This window comes from Pomacea canaliculata, linkage group LG9 (assembly GCF_003073045.1).
Source record: "Pomacea canaliculata isolate SZHN2017 linkage group LG9, ASM307304v1, whole genome shotgun sequence".
NCBI lineage: Eukaryota > Metazoa > Mollusca > Gastropoda > Architaenioglossa > Ampullariidae > Pomacea > Pomacea canaliculata.
This window is the reverse complement of record NC_037598.1, coordinates 9374656-9396776: the sequence shown is the minus strand read 5'-3', so window position 1 is coordinate 9396776 and position 22121 is coordinate 9374656. Positions and strand designations below refer to the sequence as shown.

The following is a 22121-nucleotide window of genomic DNA, read 5'->3' as shown; positions in this document are numbered from 1 at the left end:
GAAAGCACCAATGTTTAGGCCTAAAAACAGCTGTCACATCAAAATAGGTATGTCAGAACCGAGATTTGAACCCTTCACATTGATTTTCAATGTCATGGAGATAAGCCCTTTAGCTGCTGTGCCACTAATAGCAAGGCAGAAGCATGCTTACATTAATTTACTGGTGTGTATATATATATGCATATGGGCATTATAGGACATTCATTTTGGGGCAGTCAAATGTTTAAAGCATACCATACTGTCAGGACTACGCTATTAAAAAAAAAATTAAGAACAGTATACACTTGTCTCACCTATTGTCATCAGTAGTGATCATCTTCTCTACTGCCACACCTTCACGACTATCCATGACGATTATTCTGGTACCACAGGATACAACAAGTCTTCTATCCACAATATTGTGAAGGATGCAGCAAATAGGCTCATAACTCTCACCAAGTCTGATTTCAATGGGATTCATTTGAGGAGACTGGAAAAAAATTATTGTATTAATATAAAGAATGTTTACAAAATCGCACTTTCTTGCAAAGAAGCTCACACTTTTATTCCTAATGTCTTTCCACTCAGTGATGATCAGTGAACATTCTGAAATGTGCCTAGGAGTAAGCTCTCTTTCTAATTGCCTAATGTGATGTAAAAATATCTTTTGGGTATTCTATAGGCACTATTGTTTCTCATCCTTTAGTTGTTTTTTTAACTTTATTTCTGTCCTTATGCTTTCTATTGAGGACAAGATAAACATGACAAAATACAATCTTTTCTATTCCCACTTTCACTGCTTCTTTTTCTTTGAAATTTTACCTGAAGAATTTCAGACAATGGGTAAAGAGCTATTTTTCCATTTGCAAGCCCAGCTAGCACCAATGAGTCATCATTCCTGCTGAAGAAAGAAAAATAATGATCCTACTCAAAACAAAATCTTTTCAATGTTTCAGTCAAGTATCTCAATAAAAATATAACTAAAGCAACAAAAATAAATAAAAGAAGTCAAATTTAGGCGAGCAGCAAGCTCCTAAGTTGAGTTTACATTCTATTTACAATCAAGTGCTACAGTGTTTACTGCATGGACTGATTACTCTTGGGTCATACGTGTTTTATACCATTTGGCTGCTGCTGATGAAATAATATATTTAATAGTGATCATATCTCTTGAATCTCCCTATCCCACAACCTGAATTCGATAAGCCACTATCGATCGCTATACACAGAAATTCATTCAGCGATGAATTAAAAAACACATTACCATCGTTTTATTTATCGTATGAGGGTAACTTGTACTTTAAGGAAGTTTGTGTGAATCACTTCAAAAATAATTTTAAATCTCAAATCTGGCCACTGCAAGAAAACAAAGTATGACTTGTTGCTAAGGTTTAGCCTCACCTGGTGATAATATTAAGACACAGCACCGAGTCCTGCAATGGTGGGGATGAATGAAGGAGGTCATTGCGGGTGTTGAAGACCCAGATCTTGCCAGCTTGTGTTCCTAGTAACACATATTCTTTGTTCACTGGAAGAACGCAAAGTATCCGTCCATCACGGAACATGGTGCCCATTCCCTGGTGAGAAAAAAAAACAAACCACTAATTAAACTATCTTCTTTAGTTTTTAACAGATTGATTCACTTTTAACACATTAAGGAAAACAGAGCAAGAACTGAAAAGAAAAAAGAAATAAACAGATTAAAAATGAAGTAGCTGTAGTATTGCAAGTATTTCTCTTAAATAGCTATGTAGGGAATAAGAGTTGGGTAGCAGCCCTTAGATTGACTTTATCAGCCCAGTGGCAGTAAAAGTATTTTCTTCTTGCTCAAGCTCTGAGCTTCTTTTTTTAAAAATCCTCTGAGCATGAATGATATGGAAAAGAAGGATTTAGCAAAGTAGTTAGTTGTTTTTTCTTGGTCCCTTATCTGAAAATTATACATACATTGGGCTTGTGACGATTCCTATTTGTCAGTTCTTCGTCTGTGTAGTCCAGAAGACTGAACCAAGTAAGCTGCATATACTCGTTGTCTCCACTTGCCACCCACAGCCGCATATTATGACCGTCATCAAACTCCTGATGAAATATTTGCAAATTTTCTTGTTAAAAAACCAACCAGAAGTATGTTTCCATATTTTCAGAAAGTTAATTAAAAAGATACATTAAACTAGGAATCAACCCTTGCTGTCTTACAGTCTCAATACCAAAGCCTTATTAGTTACATGTTGGATTATATATATTATATAAATCTAGGCTTAAATTCATCAAACTTATTTGGAATTTGCACAGATTTACAGACTAGCAAGAAGCTCTTCAAAGCTATTTTCTTTTTACTCACTTTTTGAAGATGAAAGATGTCATGAGCACATAATTTAAAAAAAGGATATGACTTGATATTATTGCATCACATTTAAAAAGAAAATTATTTTCATCACATTCAAAAGATAGTCACATGCTGTTATTATCTGAAGGACATGCTGGTTGAGATAATACATCTACTGATGCTTATGATGACAATTTTCACCTGGTATGCCATGCACTCTACAGTTGTTCCCACTGACACAGGCAGTACCTCTCTCAGACAGAAGAGTTCTGCTGTGTTCAACCTCTGGCACAATGTTTCAGACTGGAAAAAACACAGAAATATCCAACTTCAGGTGTGTTTGCTCATAAGCATACCTTCACAGCTTAGCCATTATCTGTCAAAGCTAGGTAACCAAAGAGGAACTTGCTGTCAATATGACAAAGATGGGATTGCTTTTTTCAGTTTCTGTTAAAGGATTTTTCTTTTTAGACAAAACATGAATAATGGGAAAGATCCTCCACCTTGCGCCTACTATCACTTTATCAAGAAAGAGATGGTGAAGACATCAAGTCTGGTAGGGAGAAAGGAGGGAATGAGGGGAAGGCAGCTCGGTAGATATAGTAAACGTGCTATACATCAAGAGAAATTCTGTGCTGGAGGCAAGATTTGAACCCATGACACTTGATCCGTCATTGTGATAAGCAGTTCTTCGTTTCTGTCCATTTGTTCCTAACAACAAATGTTCCATGCGCAAGCTGCAATTGTTTTTTCAAATCAGTTACATAACAATCTTCCATACAAAAATCAAGCACACATTAACTATCTCATAAGCAGCACCTGAACCATTTCAGAGCTGTTCTTTTCCATAGCTGCAAGGGACAGCCATTGCCAAGCCCATTCAGAAGTTAAAACATAGGTACTAACCAGTGGCCGATAGTCTGGCACCTGATGCATGCACTGGTTCATAAGGTCTTGCATGTCTGCCCATGGAGGGCAGCCTCGTTGAATTAGTGGAGGAACTGGTCTGTTCTTTAAAACATAGGTGTTTCATATATTCACAAACATGGGCATCTGATATACATAAATTTACTTCATATAATAAACTAATTTTTACATATATAAATTCAGCTATTTCTTTACTTGACATAAAAACTCTTCTTAAAATACATCCTCAGTACCAACTTGCAATGCAAAGTTCATGAAGCAATAAACTTGGCTACGAAGATTTGTGCCAAAAAAAAACAAACAAAAATATTAAAACTATCAAGTTAAAACTGCTAAAGGAGACTAAACCCTCTAAACAGAATACACAACAATTAGAATAAAAACTTATGCAATTTATTCCCATTACTTTTTTTCCCCTAGTCATTCTATTGATCATAAAGAACCTTGCACAATTTGATTCATCTAAGAGCATAAACACTCTGTGATATGCTGAACTGTACTGATGCTAAAAAAGAGAAAAAATTTACATCAGCAAATGACTTGTCCCTCTCATTCTTGAACTCCAGCTCTTCAAAAGGGTGCTGTCCTCCTGTCAGCACCAGGTACATTAGGATCCCAAAGGAAAACACATCAGCCTATAGTAAAATAGAGAGTAAAAAGTTGTATTCTGTGCAGTTTAGAGGTTTGAACTAAATTAGAATGATAGAGGAAGTCAATGAAAGAGAGTGAGAGACCACAAAAATTATTTGATGTGAGATTTTAAATGAATATCCAGCTTTCGTAACTATAGATATGTATCATGTTTCCATCAGATTGGATACCTCCAGAAACCAGTGTCTAATATATATCTTATGGTGTCATGAAAACAAGGAAATAATGAGTTTGTCCTGAACCTATCAAAACAATAGAGTCAATAGTGTGAAGTGCAAAACATGATTATATATAGTAATGGAATCATCGCTCTAATAAAAACAAATGAGGGTTTTAAAGAGCGATTAGCTCGACACTAAATGAGCAGCTACCCATCTAATCTGTCTATATTAAAGCAAGAAAATTTCAATGATGATAATCAGAAAGAAAAAACTTGAAACTGTACCTGAAAAGAATACGTCTCTCCACGAATGACTTCTGGTGCACGAAAAGAATATGTGCCTTCCTGTGCTACCAAGCCACTAAGTGCAGTGAACTGAGAAATCCCGTAGTCGGAGATCTTTGCATTTACCTGCAATCAAAAACAATCCTGTCTTTCCCAAAATCAAGAAAAAAAAATTTATTTCATATTCTTTACATTCAAATAAATAACTATCATTACTCTAGACCAAAGCCATCAATTTCTGAATTAGGAGTCGCAATTGTTGGAAATCTGTCCCATAAGTCTGTTGTCTGCAAATTTAACAGTGAGGAAGTCTCTATTTCTGTGTCTATACTCAACTGTATCTTCCAAAATGCTGTTAGAGAAGCTAATAGTGGGATGAATCACACAAGTGTATTGAATAAACTTTTTTAATTATAAATGAATATAAAATTAAAATGTAAACTAAAACAGCTATCTTGTTAAAAAATAAAGCTCACCACAGCATCTGGAGACAAGCTGAAGATGAGAACATTGTCTGGTTTCATGTCTCGATATACTATCATTAGTTGGTGCAAATAGTGCATCCCTTCAGCGACCTGCAGGAGACAATAACAACATACATGCCAAAATGAATGCTCATGCAGGTATTCCCTAGATCTTTGTACATCCTTTTATCATTAGCTCAGTCATTATGTCATACTCAAAGAACTATCCATTCTCAAAGGACAGTGCATCTTCCGAGTTCAGAAAAAAATCAAATATAAATTTGTCATTGTCGTCTGTTCTTTTAAACAATAACTTCAGCACAAAATACTGTTCATACCTTAAATATATGATTTTATTTATATTTGCATCAAATGAGAAAAAACGTTTCACAGTCAAATCCCAACATAACCATACTTCAGATCTAAGCATATGTCTCACTTCAAATATGCACATTGCACACAGCAGTGGTATTCAAATGATTATAGCTTTTAGATAAAAATTAATCAACGACTCTCTTCTTCACACAATATCATTTTCATCATCAAACTATAAGTATAGCCTACTGGAAGGATTTGTATCTCATGTCAGATGAGAACTAGAAATAAACACATACTTGTTTCTTGTTTTTCATCATATTTTCTTAAATAAACATTAAAAGAGATATAACTCTCTGAAGCATTAATCCCTTTTGAACAAATAGTTCCTTCCTTGGACAACTGACTTTTCGATAAGCAAAAAAAAAAAAATTCCAGTAAGTTCAGCCACAGAATTCGAGCATATATTGTGCCAGAAAGTAATCTGATAAAACTATTTATTGAAGTAGGGAGTTCTGACTATCCATTTGCTACCACATCAACATCAATAGTCTTGTAGCCTTGGCAGTTGCTAAGCAGCAGCCAAAGACTTCCTAAAAACCTTTCTTAATCTAATTTTTTTTGGCGGGAGAAGGGGGTTAGTTTGCAAACAGCAAACACACCAGCAACCAGTCAACTTTATCCATCCATTTCCTACCCCCAACTTTTTTTTTCTTTTTGGATGCACCTGGAGTCTGCCTTTGATGGTGGCTGAAACACTCTCTTAATAAACTTCATGTACTTTATCGATTTCCTACCCCTCTCTCCCATTAAATAAGAAAAATAACAGTTTTGCAAAACTGATAAATTCTTGAAAGCATGCTGTTTGTTTCACGCATTGTTATCATGAATTTTTTAACAATAAATTATCTGAAGCCAGATTATTGTCTTTTACCTGCAACAAAATTTTGTGCTGGATAGTTCGACTAAGGCTGATCTGGCTATTCAGAACGTGAGCCAGAGATCGGCCTGGTGCAAACTCCATTAACATGAGGTGCTGGGGAGTTCGAGCAACAGCCACAAGTGACACCACACTTGGATGTTTAAGTCTACGCATGATAATAGCCTGCACCCACAGTGTAACATCTCATGTTAATTTACAAAACCAACTTTATACCCATCTGCAATGACACCGCCAGTATAACACTTCATGCTATTGTGTAGAATCTAGTTTTATAACCTAATGATCATAAATAATATAATAATTAGCACATTTAAATAGCAACTTTCTCCAGATTAACATTTGATATATCAAATACATGACATTCTGTTGAGTCAACTTTACAAGCAGTGCTAATTGCCCTGTACCAAAAGAACTAAGCTATTAGGGATCCTAACTTATACATTAGTCCCTTTCATCAAAATGTTAACCATATTTTATGTGAAAAAATGCATTATAAAAAAATCTCAACACACATCTACCAATGACAGACACCAATGATCATGAATCATCAATCATACACATCATTCAAATTCATGACTACAATTACTTCATACTTATATCTTATACATATTATAAGCTGTATATCTAACGACCACTTAGCCTTCATTGTCAACTAACATGGCCTAGAAACTGCCCACTCAATTAAGATGACCTAGTAACTGTAACACTAATCCAATGTTATAATGACTCACTTCTTGCCTCAGCATTTTGTGTGGATGGGTGTCTCCAATGGCAGAAAAAACTTTAGTTGCCACAGTCTGAAAAAGTACCATTTTATTTCATAACTGCACATGAATGAAACGTTTATTATGTCACAAACGGAAGTATATTATTAAATATGTGTTATAAATATTGCTTGCTCATCTAGTTTGTATATCTATATCACATGAAGGCATTCTTCAACTGCATGTCATAGGGCTCAACAAGCCAGCCAGCAGAGGGAATATGACACTTCAGTTCTCAAATAATCATAGATAAAATTTAGAAGGGAAAAAATTCATCATTTAGCACATGTATATGGCCAATTGCCAAGGAGAGTTAATAACTAGGAACCAGTCTCTATAGTATGGCATAAACATTTCTGCAAATTTTGAATGGCTATTTGTAAATTATCATTTTACTTACAGTTTATATTTTATGATTTTTTTTTTAAATAGGTGAATTTCATGTAAACCTTGATGAGTAGCAAATGACAATGTCATATTCCAAATCAGTTAAGTTCCTTTAAAGCTTCAAGTGGTCAGCATATAAGACAATGATAGAGCAATGATAGGGTCAAATAATTCAGTATTTAAACAAAAAGGTGTAACATATCTCTTCCCATTACCTGTCCTCTATAAACTGCCTTGTAGACAGATCCAAAACCTCCATCCCCTAATAGGTTTTCAGGGCTGGAACAGACCATTGGCAACAGTGTCATCAATTGATCTTCTAAATCCAGTTTAATTTGCTATGGATATCTCTAATCATAATTCACAACACAGCTTTCTCAACAAATTCTAATGAAATATTATAGACTTCTCCAATTAAGTTATTGAATTAACACCTATACTGACCTGTTCTTGAACTCAAACTTGTCCACTTCCAAACGAAAGTGGGATTCTACATCAGTCAGCATCACATCCGGAGCCTGTAAAATAAAATGCCTTTTCAATTACTTTAAGATCACAATGAGTCAAAATGTTTTAAGAAGACCAAATAAATAATAGTAACAAGACACTTAATTAATGTATTGAATAAATTATTAAGAAACTAGGAGAAAATTAAAAATTTAGATTCCAAAGATGGCAAGACCTAATAATTCTGTCACTGAAAAAATATGTATGTACCAGTTGTGAGAGGGAGACGTCGCCAGCATGCTGTGGGCAAACAACTGTGTCACTTCTCTCCGACTCTGATACCAGGTCGCTGAACAGAAACAGGTGAGGCTCTTTCCCTGAAAATGAAATTCTGATATTTTATATATCACTGACCGTTAAAATAGTTACAATTATAAGGTAAACAAACTGTGCATTCTCTAAAACCAAGGATTGAAAATTTTGTGAATCCACTTCTCCATACAAACCTGTGCATGTGGTGCAAGGTACAAACTTCTGCAGCAGCTCACGGCCAAGCAAAGGCTCAATACTGGTGAGGCCAGGGTACCACTCATCCACCAGTGAATCAATGTGGTCTACCACATAGCCAAGTAATCTGCACAGGAAATGATTTAACACAGCTGACAGTTATATAATATATACTATTCATGTAATTTTATGCACCTCCTGACACATAAACGACAGGTTTCTGGGTGTTACAGCCTTACAATATCAGTATTGTACGTGCTTTTAAACAACAACATAAAAATAACTAATCAGTTCAGAAAATGTTCTCATCTGGAGAGAATAAAAATCTATAAATTTAGTAATCTTTAAATATTTTCTGAAGATATAAAAGCATAATTTACATTACAGTCCATTCTAAACTGTACGGATTTATTTACTTAAACAGTTTCATAATTTAGTTATTTTACAGAAAAGTTTGTCTCAATATATCAGTTACCTGACCCCTGGAGGTGAACTTGGCACTGTTACATGCACTTCCTCTGTGTCTCCACGACAACCATCCAACATGAAAAATGTATCCTGAACAATCAACTCTCACCAGTTAGATAGCATTTTCAGCAGTCAAAAAAATGTGCTGAATTTTATCAGAACATAAGCTTTTAAGACAGTACATGAAAGATGAAAACATAAAGAATTACATGGACAGAAGAGTAGGAACATGTATAATAACAATGGACACACCTGTTTCCAAATGACAAAGAGACCCTCCTGCCAGCAATGGACTTCAGCAGGTTTTGAACCCAGCATCAAAACATTCTAGACAAATATCAATAAATAGAATATTTACTATTTATCAAAATCTGCACAAATGAGTGTAGAATTCAATGTTTGAAAGAGAGAGCAAGAATGACAGCAAGATCATGAAAAAGAAAAGAGAGAGACTTTCATCTTAATAAATTCACATTTTACCTTATGCTTTCACCAGCTCTTATTCCAAAAATATTTATTAAACAACCATAAACTATGAAAGACAGTAAGTAATTTTTTTCAGGTACCAATCCACTGCAGCAACAATCTTCCTGTCCTCACCAGAAACAATAGACAGCTTTTTTCCTACATTGCATCTATGGCAACTTACCTCCATAAACTTGCTCTGAGTAAAGACAATAAGACGAGTCAGGAGTCTGGACCAAAATCCAATGGGAACAAATGGCATGCTGTAGAAGCGAAAAACCATGTCTGAAATTAAAAAAAAATAATTTTAGTGTAACTGCAAATAACATTCAAAATTATTTCTCTGCCATGCAACCTCTTCATTTTACAGATGCATACTGAACATAGTGCAATAAAAGAAAAATGCTCAAGATGAGAGGCTGTAAAGCTTTAACATTACAAAGCAATTAAAGTGAATAGACTGAATGGCAACTTCACAGGCTCTGGAGTTGTTTCTGGGTTTGGCAAAAATTTTAAGATTATGCTTGAAGGGGAAATATATTTTCCATTCTCTGCAATAACCCTTTAAAAAACATTTCCTACCTCTGAAAGAACTCATTTGTGACATTAAAAAAAAACAACTTAAGCATCACCCACTTTCAACACCAAAATCTCTCACTATCATATGCTGACAATCAAGATGCACAGATATAAAATATTCCTGGAATTACCTTTTCTGTCTAGTTGTGGTACTTGAAACTGTGGTCTTATGCTTGGCAACCGGCATGGAATCAGCAGCTCTTCTTCATTTCGAGGCAAGGCAATTTCAAACCTGACAATTTGAATGAAAGAAGAATATACCTTGTCATAAAATCAGATTTCTACCAGACAAAAATAAGTTTTATCTTTTACAGATTTATTTATAAACAATCTCTGTATTAAAATTTTTTTTTTGTTTACATGTTTGGTTGAGGTTGAAGGGGAGATCTAGATTGTCTGCCATTGAAGGCTAAACATACAAATAGCAGCATACTTTTCTAGCAGTCTAAGGTACTGGGGAATCATGTTGGGTGGAAAGATAAAGCTGTTCTCCTTGTCTCCTGCAATGGCTTTGCCAGCAAACAGCATGTAAGCAGAGTTGCGTTTCATGATCTGCAAAGCATACAGAAGCATATCAGTAGCTGGACCCACAGTTTGGAATTTTCCCCAGTGCACTTACAGCATGCACAGATAACTTTCAAAACATACTTTAAAGAACATCTTTTTGAAAAAAAGAAACCTAAACGGATTGATTCCTATGCATGTGTGCAGGTGTGTTTTTGTATGTGTGGGTAGCTTCTAGCTAAAACCAGGTACACTGTAAAAATTATTATTACAATAATGATAAGGACAAGCAACAATCATTGATCAAAATCTTTGTGCCTTGGATACTACCGAAACTAGATAATGCTATTAATTTTTAAGTACTGTTTATGCTAATAGTATCAACACTGCTGAAAGAATATTCTTATGATTCAAAACAAGAAAATACTTTATAACCAAGTATTACTTTCATGAAAATATTAAAATATTAAATATTATTTCTTTAATTCATCCATCATTCATTTATCCCTTGACTCTAGCATGATGAAAAGATGCTATTCCACCAGTCCTGGTCATCAGGGGGAATAACCAGATAGGTACAGCGGCTGACAATGGTGGAACAACCAGTCCTTCATGTTTGGCAACCAGTTCTTCTTCTATCTTAAAAATGCCCATCCATGATACCCAGAAAGATAATCTTACAGTGTCGTGTCAGGTCTCCTTAGCTGTTTGACTAACATTAGAGATAAAAACAAAATTATTCTACTCTCCTTCAAAAAGACTTTCATTAACAAGTTTCAATTTGTACTGAAAAAATAAATGTAAGCAATAAATAAATGATCAAAAGTAAGTTAAGCATACTCCATCTCGTTTGATGAATGGATTGATTTCTGGCACTGTCACCACTTGAGCCATCATGCGACACAACCAGCCAGGATTGATGAAATAAAAATCTCGCATCTGCAATGCTGTTTCATCATAATGCAGCAAAACCCCACTTTCGTGCAGAAAACTGACTGCCTGAAACAATAAAATAAAAAATTCCTCGGTATTACAGCTTTCACTTCAAAATAATCCAAGTCATTTAGATCATAACCAGACTCTTATCCAAGGTGTGAATCCAATAAGCAAAAACTGGATTCTCTTACACCAGGGGTCTCAAACACGCGGCCCGCGGGCCGTATGCGGCCCGTGAAACATTTTTGTGCGGCCCGCGGTCACGTCCGCGGTGTATATGTGTGTTGTGCTTGGTGTTTTTTATGGGAACTACAGTTTCTGCTTTTTTATTAGTGACAGAGACAACGTCAACTTATTTTAATAAACTAAACTGCCTGTGCATGTAATAAACTACACTAAATGTAATTAATAATTATAAAAACTTTATTTTAGCATTTAACTGCAGTGACAGTAGTGTTCATAAAATTTAATGAAAAAACATTTTCTTTTCGTGGTGCGGCCCGCTGACTGGCTGTTACTTTCCACTGCGGCCCACATGCTAATATGAGTTTGAGACCCCTGTCTTACACCCTTCAGTTTAAACATGCATCAATAAATAAGTGGCAGTTGTACAGCAACAACAACAAATAAAAAAGAATGACAATTGTACCGACAATGGACATTCTATTTTGTGATGTTCAAATCTATGGTTTGCAGTTTCAGTGTTTTAACAATTTAATATTAAAGTGAAGAGTACTGCAGGACAAATCTTGATAAACCTTAGTTACAGGTGTAACATTTACCTGTTTAAGTTCATCTTCATCCAACTCCAAGTTTTCATTGTGAATGATACGCATCAGTTGATTATGTCTCAGGACAGGAAAATCTTTCACTGTCATTGTTCTTGCTTCTTCAGACAGCACTTCCGCCAGTTTCTGAAACAAATATAACACTGTCTTTCCATCTCTTTCAAAATGTTCAAGTTTTTCAGCCATTTCTTCTTATTTCCAAAGGATCCTGCAATTAAGGTCCTTTCTTCTTTGACTGTACCAGATGACACAACCATAGGAGATAAAGGGTTACACTAGTTCTTTAACCATTGAAAAAGCTGGTCTCCATAAAAGTGAGCTATCAAGAAAATTTACTCTCAAAATTTAATTTTAAAAAATCTTATCTGCTTTCTTTTCGTTCTTACCTTCTTGCTTTAACCCTTTCTCATGCTGACCTGATGTTATTTTTATTTCAAAAATATAGACAGGACAACAAGTAAACAAATGAGAACAAAATTGTCCAAAATGGATCCACTGGCATAGCTAACTTTTTCTCAACTTTATTTTCGTTTTGTTTAAACCTACAACTGTTACCATAGAACTGAGGGCATTTAGTTCCTATGGTTTATGAATGCACAATTTTGTGTCATAATAAGCAAGTAATCAGCTTGAACAGAGCAACACATTCCTAACATATCACACATGTCAACATGAACCATATTCACACACAATCATTGCTGGTATCTCTCTCAAATGGTTTAAACACATCTCCTTTTTTTAAAATTCTGGTACTCAATGAAATCGTTCATATTTTTTCTATGAGCATCAGTTGAAAGAAAACAGCGATGTCTCTAATAGAGACTGCCTCTATATGAACAGAAATTAAATGATGACAACATAATTGGCTATATATATTTCATGCATCTTAAATTACAATAAAAATCTTACTTACTACATAACTGGCTGGAACCTTTTGCCCCATCACTGGTTGTCCCCGAACTTTGTACCTGCATGAGAACTATATTAATTTGCTACACAAGACTAAAAAGAACAGATTCAATACAATACACTTCCTGCGCCTTTCACAATGTTGCCACTCATTTATTAGTCCTCTGTATATTGTGTGCTCAGCACAAACATAGCTATCTGTAACATGTGTTCATACATACATAAGCTCTCATATGTACCTACACATGTGGCATGAAGACATGCATGTACACACATGAATGCACACATACATGCAGGTATGCACACATGTATCCACACACACAGGAAGCAGGTAAATGTCAATAAAAACTGTCTTCCAATATTACGGAAAGAACATTCTTGTTATTCTGAAAATTACAAAGCTTAAATGTTTTACAATAACATAACATCTCAAGGTCAAAAGAGGTTCTTGTCAGGAAACCTATCTTATGAAAACTGAACTTACTCATCAATTACAGATAGAATTTTCTTCCTGAGCTGGTCCATTTCATTTGATTCTCTAGTTAAATCAACCATGGCTGAACACTTTATCTCAGGAAAGCCTGTTAAGAAAAAACCCAACTCTTAACATTATCACAAATCAGATACTGCCAGTAAATCTTTTAACAAAAATGTTATGTGCTTCCCACACATTAATGTTGTGAGTGTGTACAGTTAGTATAATTATTTGTAGCACAATCATGAGTTTAAAACAGTCTCAAATCAAATATAAACAAACCTTTGGTCCAAAATGCAGTTGTTAATATATAAAAGCAACACACACCAGAATTATTAACAGATCATACCTGGTTTTGACATAAGGTCTTTCAGCTTGATGTCAAATTCAGAAACAATTTTCGCTCGATCTTCTGTGTCAGAAAGATATAATATTGCACTAAAATATTGCTTATAAATGCTCACCCTATCTTTATCTTTATGATTCTATTTCTGTCCTTCTCTGCTGTTTATGGCTGAATAACAATATGCATGTTCATGAACATCAAAAGCCAGCATCATCTAAACTTCTATAAAATCTGCCAAGTAATTTATATAAGTTTTTTTAATTAAGTGCAGAACTGCTATTGTCTAAAACTATCGTTATTCAAAAATAACTGAGCAAAATGCCATAAAAATTCTATATCAGCCAACAACTGGATAACTGGCTTGCATTGCTGTACATAATTTTCATAAATGCACTCTAAACCATGCCATGACCAATGCCATGACCTGTCTAATAGTTAATCACAAAAAACACACACACACAAAACCGACCTGGTGCCATCTTATCATAGTGTGTCCCAACAATGATGACTGGACAGCCTGGGGCACGAGCGTGTATGTTGGCTAGCCAGGGCTTCAGCCTGTCGACTTCATCTGTCCCAAGGCTAATGTCATACACACCCTGCATAACAAACACTAGACCTTCAGCTTTTGCCTTTCTCTTCTTTTCAATGAATACCATGGCAAAAATTTGTCATTTAGTTGAAAAATTTTAGTGTTTTGCTGTTTAGAGTTTCTCATTCATTCACAAAAGTTTTTTTTTGTTCAGCAGAATTGTAGAGAGTTAAATGCAGTTTAAATGCTTAAGCACCAACCAATTGAACAGTACTGTCAGCTTAGGCAAAGGTTTAATATTTATATAACTCATGATATTTTTAAGTGATTGATGCTTGTAACTCACAAATCTAACAAGTTATAAATTCCTAGGGGTTACTGGAAAAACATTTCACTATATACCATATTCAAAAGCAGTTACAAGTCTTTTCTTCTTTTGGACTTTAAATGTCTATATCCACAAAATTATACATGAAATAAATTAGTAATCAATCTATGCTTACATTCTATGACAAATTTTCAAGTGAGAATTCTTCAACACTTTCTAACTTACTAAATAGAGAGTGCGGTTGGACAGGAAGCACTGATGGGTGCTGTAGAAATCTTCCTGACCCGCAAAGTCCCATGTGCTCAACGTGTAGGTTATCGTCTTGTTGTTTCGTTGTCTCTCAAACCTTAACACAAGTTAAAGTTAATAAAAAGAGTGAAATGTCACTTTCACCTCTAAAAGAAAACAAAAATTTTATTTTTCAATATTAAAAGACCACTTTTTCTTCTGTCCTCAAATATAAGACAAATGGTTGACATCATGAAGACAGACTTACTTCCACTCGTCAACGATGACACCCACTGTTACAGGTGGACTTTCTCCACTTTGCCGCACTTTTTTCTTGAGAGCATGCAGAAGACTGGTTTTGCCTCGTCCACCATATCCCACTACCATCAATTTCATCCTGTAGTAATCCTGAGCCTGGTCATCAACAAACCCTTAATGATTTGAACATGCTTTATGTTTAATTATTATTTTAAGAAAATGGTTTGGTGAGTTAGACATGGTGATCACCTGCTTTAATGTTTTCCTTCATGGCTACTTCATATACCATACACATTATCAAGAAAAAATACACTTATTCAAATTTCTTTCAATGTCAATAAGCACAGTACTATTTTTTTAAACTGTTTATACCAGTTATAAAATTTAAAATCTAAAACAATTTAACTGAATATTTTACTAAAAGTTATAAATAAAGTGATGTGTTGTTTTGTGTGTAATAGACTTGCAGAAATTCACACTGTTTGTCCAACCCTTAGCAAATTTGGCAAGAATAATCTTAATGTTTTGGACATTCCTTTACTATGTATCACAAATTTTTAAGTCTTAAATAAGAAAGGAAAAGATGCAACAAACAGAAGCGAGGTAAAGAAGAGGAAAGAAAAGCAAGTGAGTTGTGTAGCAGCATTCCAGCTGCCAAAACATGAGCTGTCAACCTGTCACATTAGGGAGGAGACAAAAGAATACAAGTATTACAAATGATGTGTATGAATAACTGTGGCTCACATAAAGTGACAATAAAATCACAGCTGGAAGAGTTAGCAGCAGAAATCAATTGGGGCAGAGCCAGATACCCTGGCTAGTATAACAAAAATTTTGATTTAAACTCACCAAGCCTTAACATGTTTAAGATTCTGTGCATTCTGACCTTTTTTAAGCGATTGTGCAAGTACATTCTCAGTTCTCTCACACGAGCGCCAGCTTTGAAATCTATGTCCAGGTTCAGACCATCCAAAGGCATCTGCAAAGATTGTTTTTTGAGTATGCACCATCACTCCAGTACAAAAAAAAGTTTCAGTAAAATTAATAATGTCAAACATGCTTATGACATAAACTCAATGTATACAGAAGCATATAACATAAAATGTCTTTTTTCTCACATGACGTAAAACACAATCTAGATAGAGGTTCTCTTGTATATACCTCCCACAAGCAGGAGCACCGCCCCAGATCATCCGGTAAAGTTGTTAACAGTTTGTTGTGACTGATATCCAAGGACTGTAGAGAACTTAAATGGCCTATCTCCTTTGGCAGCTAGGAAGTACAAAAAAAAAAAAAAAGCAAAAAGTATAAAAGTTGCGAAAAGGAAGATCTTCTTAAACTTATAGACAGCTGCTGCTCACAAAAGCATAACTTGTTCAGCCTGGTGGTTTCAAGCAATGTTTAACTCAATCCTTACATCCAGGTTAAATGAGAATTTATTCCTCTTGAAAACAGCACCTCCTTACCTAGAACAGTCATTAACTTATTTTAAATGACTGTAAAATAAGCTGTTGTCAGCAGCAAGTACCTGTGCTTTGTGAAATTGGCATTACAGTATGTTAGGAAATAGTTGAAAATAAGTCAAGAATTTTTCAAAAGAACAAAGACTAGTGACAGATAGTTTCATCTTTTAACATTTTTCTAAATATATAATACCAAATAAAATCTTTCCAGAATTAAATATCTTGCCTCTGATATTTTGTTCCTTGATAAATGCAGTTTTTCGAGTTTACTCCAAGCTCTGGCTCCCTCAAAGCTCAGCTGGATAAAATTGTACATGCAAGTCATCAGCAAGTGGTTATTGCAAATAAACTGTACTAATAAATAAGTTATTTATCAGCAGGCAGTTGATGAACATATGATTATCAAAAACAAATAGAATTAAATTGCTTGATTGGAGTTGTGCATTTGGACTGAAACTAATGCTTCTGTTAGAAAATAGATAATGACTGTGTAACATATGTATCAATGTCCAGGTAGAATCCCACTCCATTAAGCCAGTCAGCTGCATCACTTAAAAGTTTTTGAATAAGTCAAATTATGTCATGATTAAATGCAGTATTTTGCTCTACACAATGCAAAAAAATAAAAATGGTGAACCTTAGCAGATTTACAACAGTAAAAACATGCAACCAAAGTAGAAGCTTCATAATACAACTATTATTTTAAATCTTTTCTTTACATAGGCACCTTAGCCCTCAACCATCTTGAAAGTTGGTTCACCTTTGAGATCTTGTTGAAGGAGACCACAAGTTCCTTCAGAATCTGTGTTTTCCACATGTTAGGAGGAGGTAACCCTTCAAGACGATTGCCAGCCAAATCCAGAATACGTAAACTGGGATTCAAAGCAAATGGGAAAAAATGGTTATAAGAATGGCCTACTCAGAGTCTCAATTTAAAAAAAAATATTTTAAACACATATCTAAAAAACTTTACACAATGCTCAGACAAAACAGAATTGGGGAAAAAGAATAACTGAAAGCACAAATAAGAAGTAATATTGAACTGGATTGGGTATTAAAGAATTAGAGATGACATTTATATAACAAAATACATCCGTGAAAAATTTTTTGATTGTGACTTAGAGGTGGACATAATTAGGAAGGTCTTGATAAGGTGGTTTTACTGAACTAGCATTGGCATTTGCCACATAACATACTTTGGCAGTTCCAGGACAAACTTTGGCACAAAGAAAGGTTCCTTTTCACTGATAAGATTGTTGCTGAGCTTCAGTGTTCCTAACTTTACAAGCTCAGCTGCAACCCATTCACTAGGCAATGATTCTGCAAAAGACCACGCCCACTTCAAAAAGACAAGTATAAAATGTAAACAACTACAAATACATTCAAAAGATTTTGTCCTTAAAATCATCTGAGGTATAGCACTCTAGTAGTGTACTAAGTCGTCTTTGTTTTTGTAGAGGGTAGGGGTTGAACAGCTGCCAAGACTGTCCATTTCTCAGGCTTGCTGCATATGTAATAGCCAGCCTTGAACTGTCCACCCTTGGCTACTGGCACTATTGTTACACCTGAAGTTAGGAAGTCGCCTGACCCACTTGGGAAGGCCATAACCTGACAGTGCCAGGTGGGTATCCAGATCATGGGAACAGGGAAAGGTCATGACCAGGCTGTGGGAAAAGAGGGGGATAGTCACTGGAACATTTGACAGGAATAGAATAAGTAGTGTAGCTTTATAGTTCAGAGCTTTTTGATTTGGAAGTAAAGTGGAGCGATGGCAGGCCAGCCACCAAATAAAACTCTGAATAAAATCTACAGTTATGCAGCAATTCCATCTTTGTTGTGTTCTTGTGCAACTAGCCAACCCCTACATAGCCATCAGGAACTGACATATTGGTTACAGAGGATTGCAGAGAGCATGAACTATGTGACAAGTCTGTTAAAAACTCATAAATATTCATTATTTTCTCTCCAATGGGATTATTTTAAGACTGGTCTTGAATTTTCCATCTCTAGCTTGGGAGTCATACCTAATTTGTTGTTGGCTGCTTCAAGTGCTTCAAGTTTGCTGCATTGAATTAAGAACTGATCTGGAATACATGAAATTCTGTTGTGGCTCAAGTCTAGCAACCTGAGTTCTTCCAGCTGCAGTGGTGTGTCTGGAAGCATTTCAATGACATTGCTGAAATAAAGGAAATAATAAAAATTTATAAAGCACATTTCCCAGTGCAAAGGCAAGCTCAATGTGCTGCGCATGAAAGACCACAAACACATGGATAGCTTAGCATAAATCAAAGAAACACAAGCAGCAGTGTTCGGATGACTGTGACAGCCATAAGTGAGGAATGATAGATGAAGATAGAGAACTGAGTGGTGAGTGGAAGAATTCAGTGGACTAAAAAGATATTTATGAAAGTGGTGGATTTGAAACTAGATTCAATGCTGACATAGTCTGGAGTATCTGTTTTACACACTAACAGCATGCTCCTTAGAAGCGTGAGTATGTGCTATATAAACTTTCATTTATTATTATTATAACAGGCTTACTGAGATAGCGGAATTGATGGTGTAGCAATGTCTGATTCAATAAGAGTTCTGAGCAAGTTTTTCTGCAGCACAATCAAGACTAATGTCTTTGGGCACTAGTACAACTAAAAGTTTTTTCATACACACGTTACTGCAACACCATTCAAAACACTTTAATGCTTGCCTCTGGCTTATTCAAGTGATATAACAATAATGATGTTTTAATAGCGGGACCTCCACCCTCTCACCTTGCTAAGATCAAGTGAGTGAGATGAGGAAAAGCACAGTGAATGTTGGCTGGAAAGTCATTTAGTTTGTTGCTCATCAAGTTTAGCTTCTGCAGTTTTAAACCAACATTCATTTCAGTGAAGTCAAGAGCTAAAATCTGCAATCAAAATACAATCTTCAAAATTTAAGCAAATGTATACTAATTCTCAACAACTTATTTATTTGTCTCTTATAGAATCTGAAAGAAAGAAAAAAGTGACTTTCGTTACAACCACATAGATCAATGCCAGAATTCTAACAGGCCACAAAACTATGTCTCTAGATTTTATTTTGTTACTGTTAACACTCTTTTTATTTTAAGAAAAAGACCTAAGGAAATTATTTCTGAATATAATGTTATGAAAATAAATTAATCTGAAATAAACAATTCCATTATCCTAGCATTAAAATAATTAAAATTGATGCTTAGATCAAATAACTCACTTTGTTGCAGGAAACATCAAGGTTCACCAGGTTGCACAGATGTACAATGTCTTGAGGAAAACAAGTCAACTGGTTATTGGCCAGATTCAACTCTGTCAGTTCAGGCAGAAGCTGCAACGTTCATTTTAAACTGCCATTAGAATGAGAACTGAAACTGTCTCTTCCTAACCTATGTGCTTAAACAGGCACTATATCCATTTATTAATATGGACTATTACTACATAACCTGAAAATCATCTTACTGAAATTCCATTCATTGGTGTCCTGTAAGTGAAAACTACATCTGGATAAAGCTAAAAATAATGATAGCAGAAAATGTTCAATCTCAGAATACATTTGTGCTTAAAAAACTAAAGTTATTTTTAAACAGACACATACACAGAGCAACTATGTCATCTAAAAAAAAAAAAACCACCTGTAAGATCCACTGCATCAGTGGCATAATGGAAAGAAATGGTATAGAATGCCTCATGTGACATTAACAGAAAATGGATGGAAGCATTACTTAAGCTTTCAAGCCACTCGGAAGAATGGGGTAATAGCATCAAGTTAGCCTTCAAAGTATGTTGTTCAGTGTACATGTTATAACTCATTTATAATAATACAGATGCAACCCTACTTACAAACATTTGAGTTGCAAACATTTGGACATATGAACAGACAACATGTAGTTAAAATTATTTCTTGCAGTACTTCCACGAGCCTAAATTTTGAGTTGCACACTTTCTTCTGCCTTGTCACAACCCATGAAGAGCAGTGCCTCCAATGCCTACACACCAACGGCCCCTACCCCAGAGCTTCAATGTGGTAATGATGATTGATGGTGTCAAAATCTGAGTAGGTACTTGAGATGACCTGGATATTCTCACAGTGCACAGACACAGGCTGGGTCTTCTCATATATCAACTCAAATTTATGGCACAAATTTAAAGGTGTGTAGCACTCTAGTAGTGTACTACGTCATGTCTTTGTTTGTACAGGGTAGGGGTCAACAGCTCGCAGGACTGTCCCTTTCTCACGCCAGCTGTGAACTAACCATCTGAGGCTACTGGCGACTGGACCTATTGTTATGAAGTTACCTGAACCACTTGGGGAGATTTGACCAGACAGGGTGGGGGTGACCAAAGGGGGAGGGGGCTGAGAAAGGTCGTAACGAGACCGTTGGAAAAGGGGGTGGATGGTTCTGGAACGTTTGATGGGAGATAGAATAAGTAGTGTAGCTTTACAGTTGAGAGCTTTTTGATTTGGAAGTGAGAGTGGAGAGACAGCAGCCTTACTAAACGAAGAATAAAATCAAATACAGAAAACACAAAGAGGAACCAAATAACAAGAACAAGAGCTGAGAGTAACATGATAATGCAAAAGGAATGATGTGAAAAAGGACTAGCATTATGGGAAAGACTGTTAGGAGTAATGTTTATGGTTGAGTTGCGCTTTCAGTGCATGTTTAAATGACTCACTGGTGGTTAGGTGGCGGATAGGGAAAGGAAGAGAGTTCCATTGTTTTGCTGCGCAATAACTAAAAGTCCTGTGGCCATATGTTGTTGTTTTGGTGAAAGGAAGATTAAGAAGATAATCATCAGATGAGGAGCAGAGTTGTTTGGCTGGGACATAAGGGAAGAGCAATTTAGAGAAATAATCAGGGCAGGAACCAGCAAAGAAAAGAAATTGTCAAAAATCTGCGCAAAAACAATCAGTGAAACCTGACACTGATGAAAAACAAGGCAATTATTTCCATATGAATCAATATAAATCCAATTGATTCGTTCTTAACACTCCAAAATAAATACCAAAAAACACATTTTATAGAGAATAAATATAGTTTTTAATACTAATAAAAATAAGAAATTAATCTAAAACAAATATAAAGGACTAATGTAAAGAGCTACTGGCTGTGGAAACTTTCTTTGGGCCTATGATGGAGCTAAAAGGAAAGGGTTAACTTATTGGAAAGGGAAACACTTAAAAGGGACAATGAGATTTGAGCATATGTCATTTTATCGTATGTGCTTTACATACATTTGGATCACATTTGACTTAAAGATTCTCAGCTTGATTATCTGACTGATGTTTTTTGCCTTCCATGTGCTCCTGAGTGAGGCGAAGCCTGGCTGGCTTTTGCCAGTTGGGCTTGAATCTCCACCTCCGCACTTTCACTTTCAGCTTTATCAGGACAAAAGGGGCAGTTCAAAATCTTTAAGTTAAACAATAATGCTGCTGATGACATTAAAGCACAGTTACACCAATTCCAAATTTTACCAATCTCTTATGCCTCTGTGTTTCAGCCACACAAGGTAATTGCTTAAAATAATAGGAGTCTTGAGAATGTATTTTATGACAGTTCAAAGAGAAAGGAAAGAATTCCAAACTGCAGGATCCAAAGACAAAGAGTGCCAGCTGACTTTCTCTTATCTGATACATGGAACAGAGAGGAGGTACAAGCAAACTGAAGCGACTGA

At 35.4% G+C, this 22121-nt stretch overlaps 1 protein-coding gene across 4 annotated transcripts in view; it reads right to left on the bottom strand.

Moving 5' to 3' along the window:
- The window catches only part of LOC112572054 (leucine-rich repeat serine/threonine-protein kinase 2-like), a 46358-nt gene that overhangs the window by 3667 nt on the left and 20570 nt on the right, over positions 1-22121 (bottom strand). For 3 of the 4 annotated variants that reach the window (XM_025251567.1, XM_025251565.1, XM_025251566.1), the window contains exons 29-64: positions 19663-19773; positions 19200-19336; positions 18456-18607; positions 17628-17751; positions 17192-17303; positions 16658-16729; positions 16130-16240; positions 15855-15947; positions 14979-15124; positions 14708-14828; positions 14092-14221; positions 13626-13688; positions 13286-13382; positions 12806-12860; positions 11887-12018; positions 11009-11167; positions 10098-10216; positions 9796-9896; positions 9270-9370; positions 8873-8947; positions 8628-8710; positions 8152-8279; positions 7916-8022; positions 7643-7716; positions 7414-7477; positions 6779-6844; positions 6039-6209; positions 4802-4900; positions 4326-4451; positions 3757-3864; positions 3209-3313; positions 2504-2605; positions 1924-2055; positions 1381-1556; positions 802-880; positions 294-469 (exon numbers count right to left, since the gene is read on the bottom strand). In XM_025251567.1, the coding sequence (XP_025107352.1) occupies positions 294-469; positions 802-880; positions 1381-1556; positions 1924-2055; positions 2504-2605; positions 3209-3313; positions 3757-3864; positions 4326-4451; positions 4802-4900; positions 6039-6209; positions 6779-6844; positions 7414-7477; positions 7643-7716; positions 7916-8022; positions 8152-8279; positions 8628-8710; positions 8873-8947; positions 9270-9370; positions 9796-9896; positions 10098-10216; positions 11009-11167; positions 11887-12018; positions 12806-12860; positions 13286-13382; positions 13626-13688; positions 14092-14221; positions 14708-14828; positions 14979-15124; positions 15855-15947; positions 16130-16240; positions 16658-16729; positions 17192-17303; positions 17628-17751; positions 18456-18607; positions 19200-19336; positions 19663-19773 (4007 nt within the window). The remainder of the gene's footprint in view (positions 1-293; positions 470-801; positions 881-1380; positions 1557-1923; positions 2056-2503; positions 2606-3208; positions 3314-3756; positions 3865-4325; positions 4452-4801; positions 4901-6038; positions 6210-6778; positions 6845-7413; positions 7478-7642; positions 7717-7915; positions 8023-8151; positions 8280-8627; positions 8711-8872; positions 8948-9269; positions 9371-9795; positions 9897-10097; positions 10217-11008; positions 11168-11886; positions 12019-12805; positions 12861-13285; positions 13383-13625; positions 13689-14091; positions 14222-14707; positions 14829-14978; positions 15125-15854; positions 15948-16129; positions 16241-16657; positions 16730-17191; positions 17304-17627; positions 17752-18455; positions 18608-19199; positions 19337-19662; positions 19774-22121) is intronic. The other variant, XM_025251568.1, reaches the window with a different exon arrangement.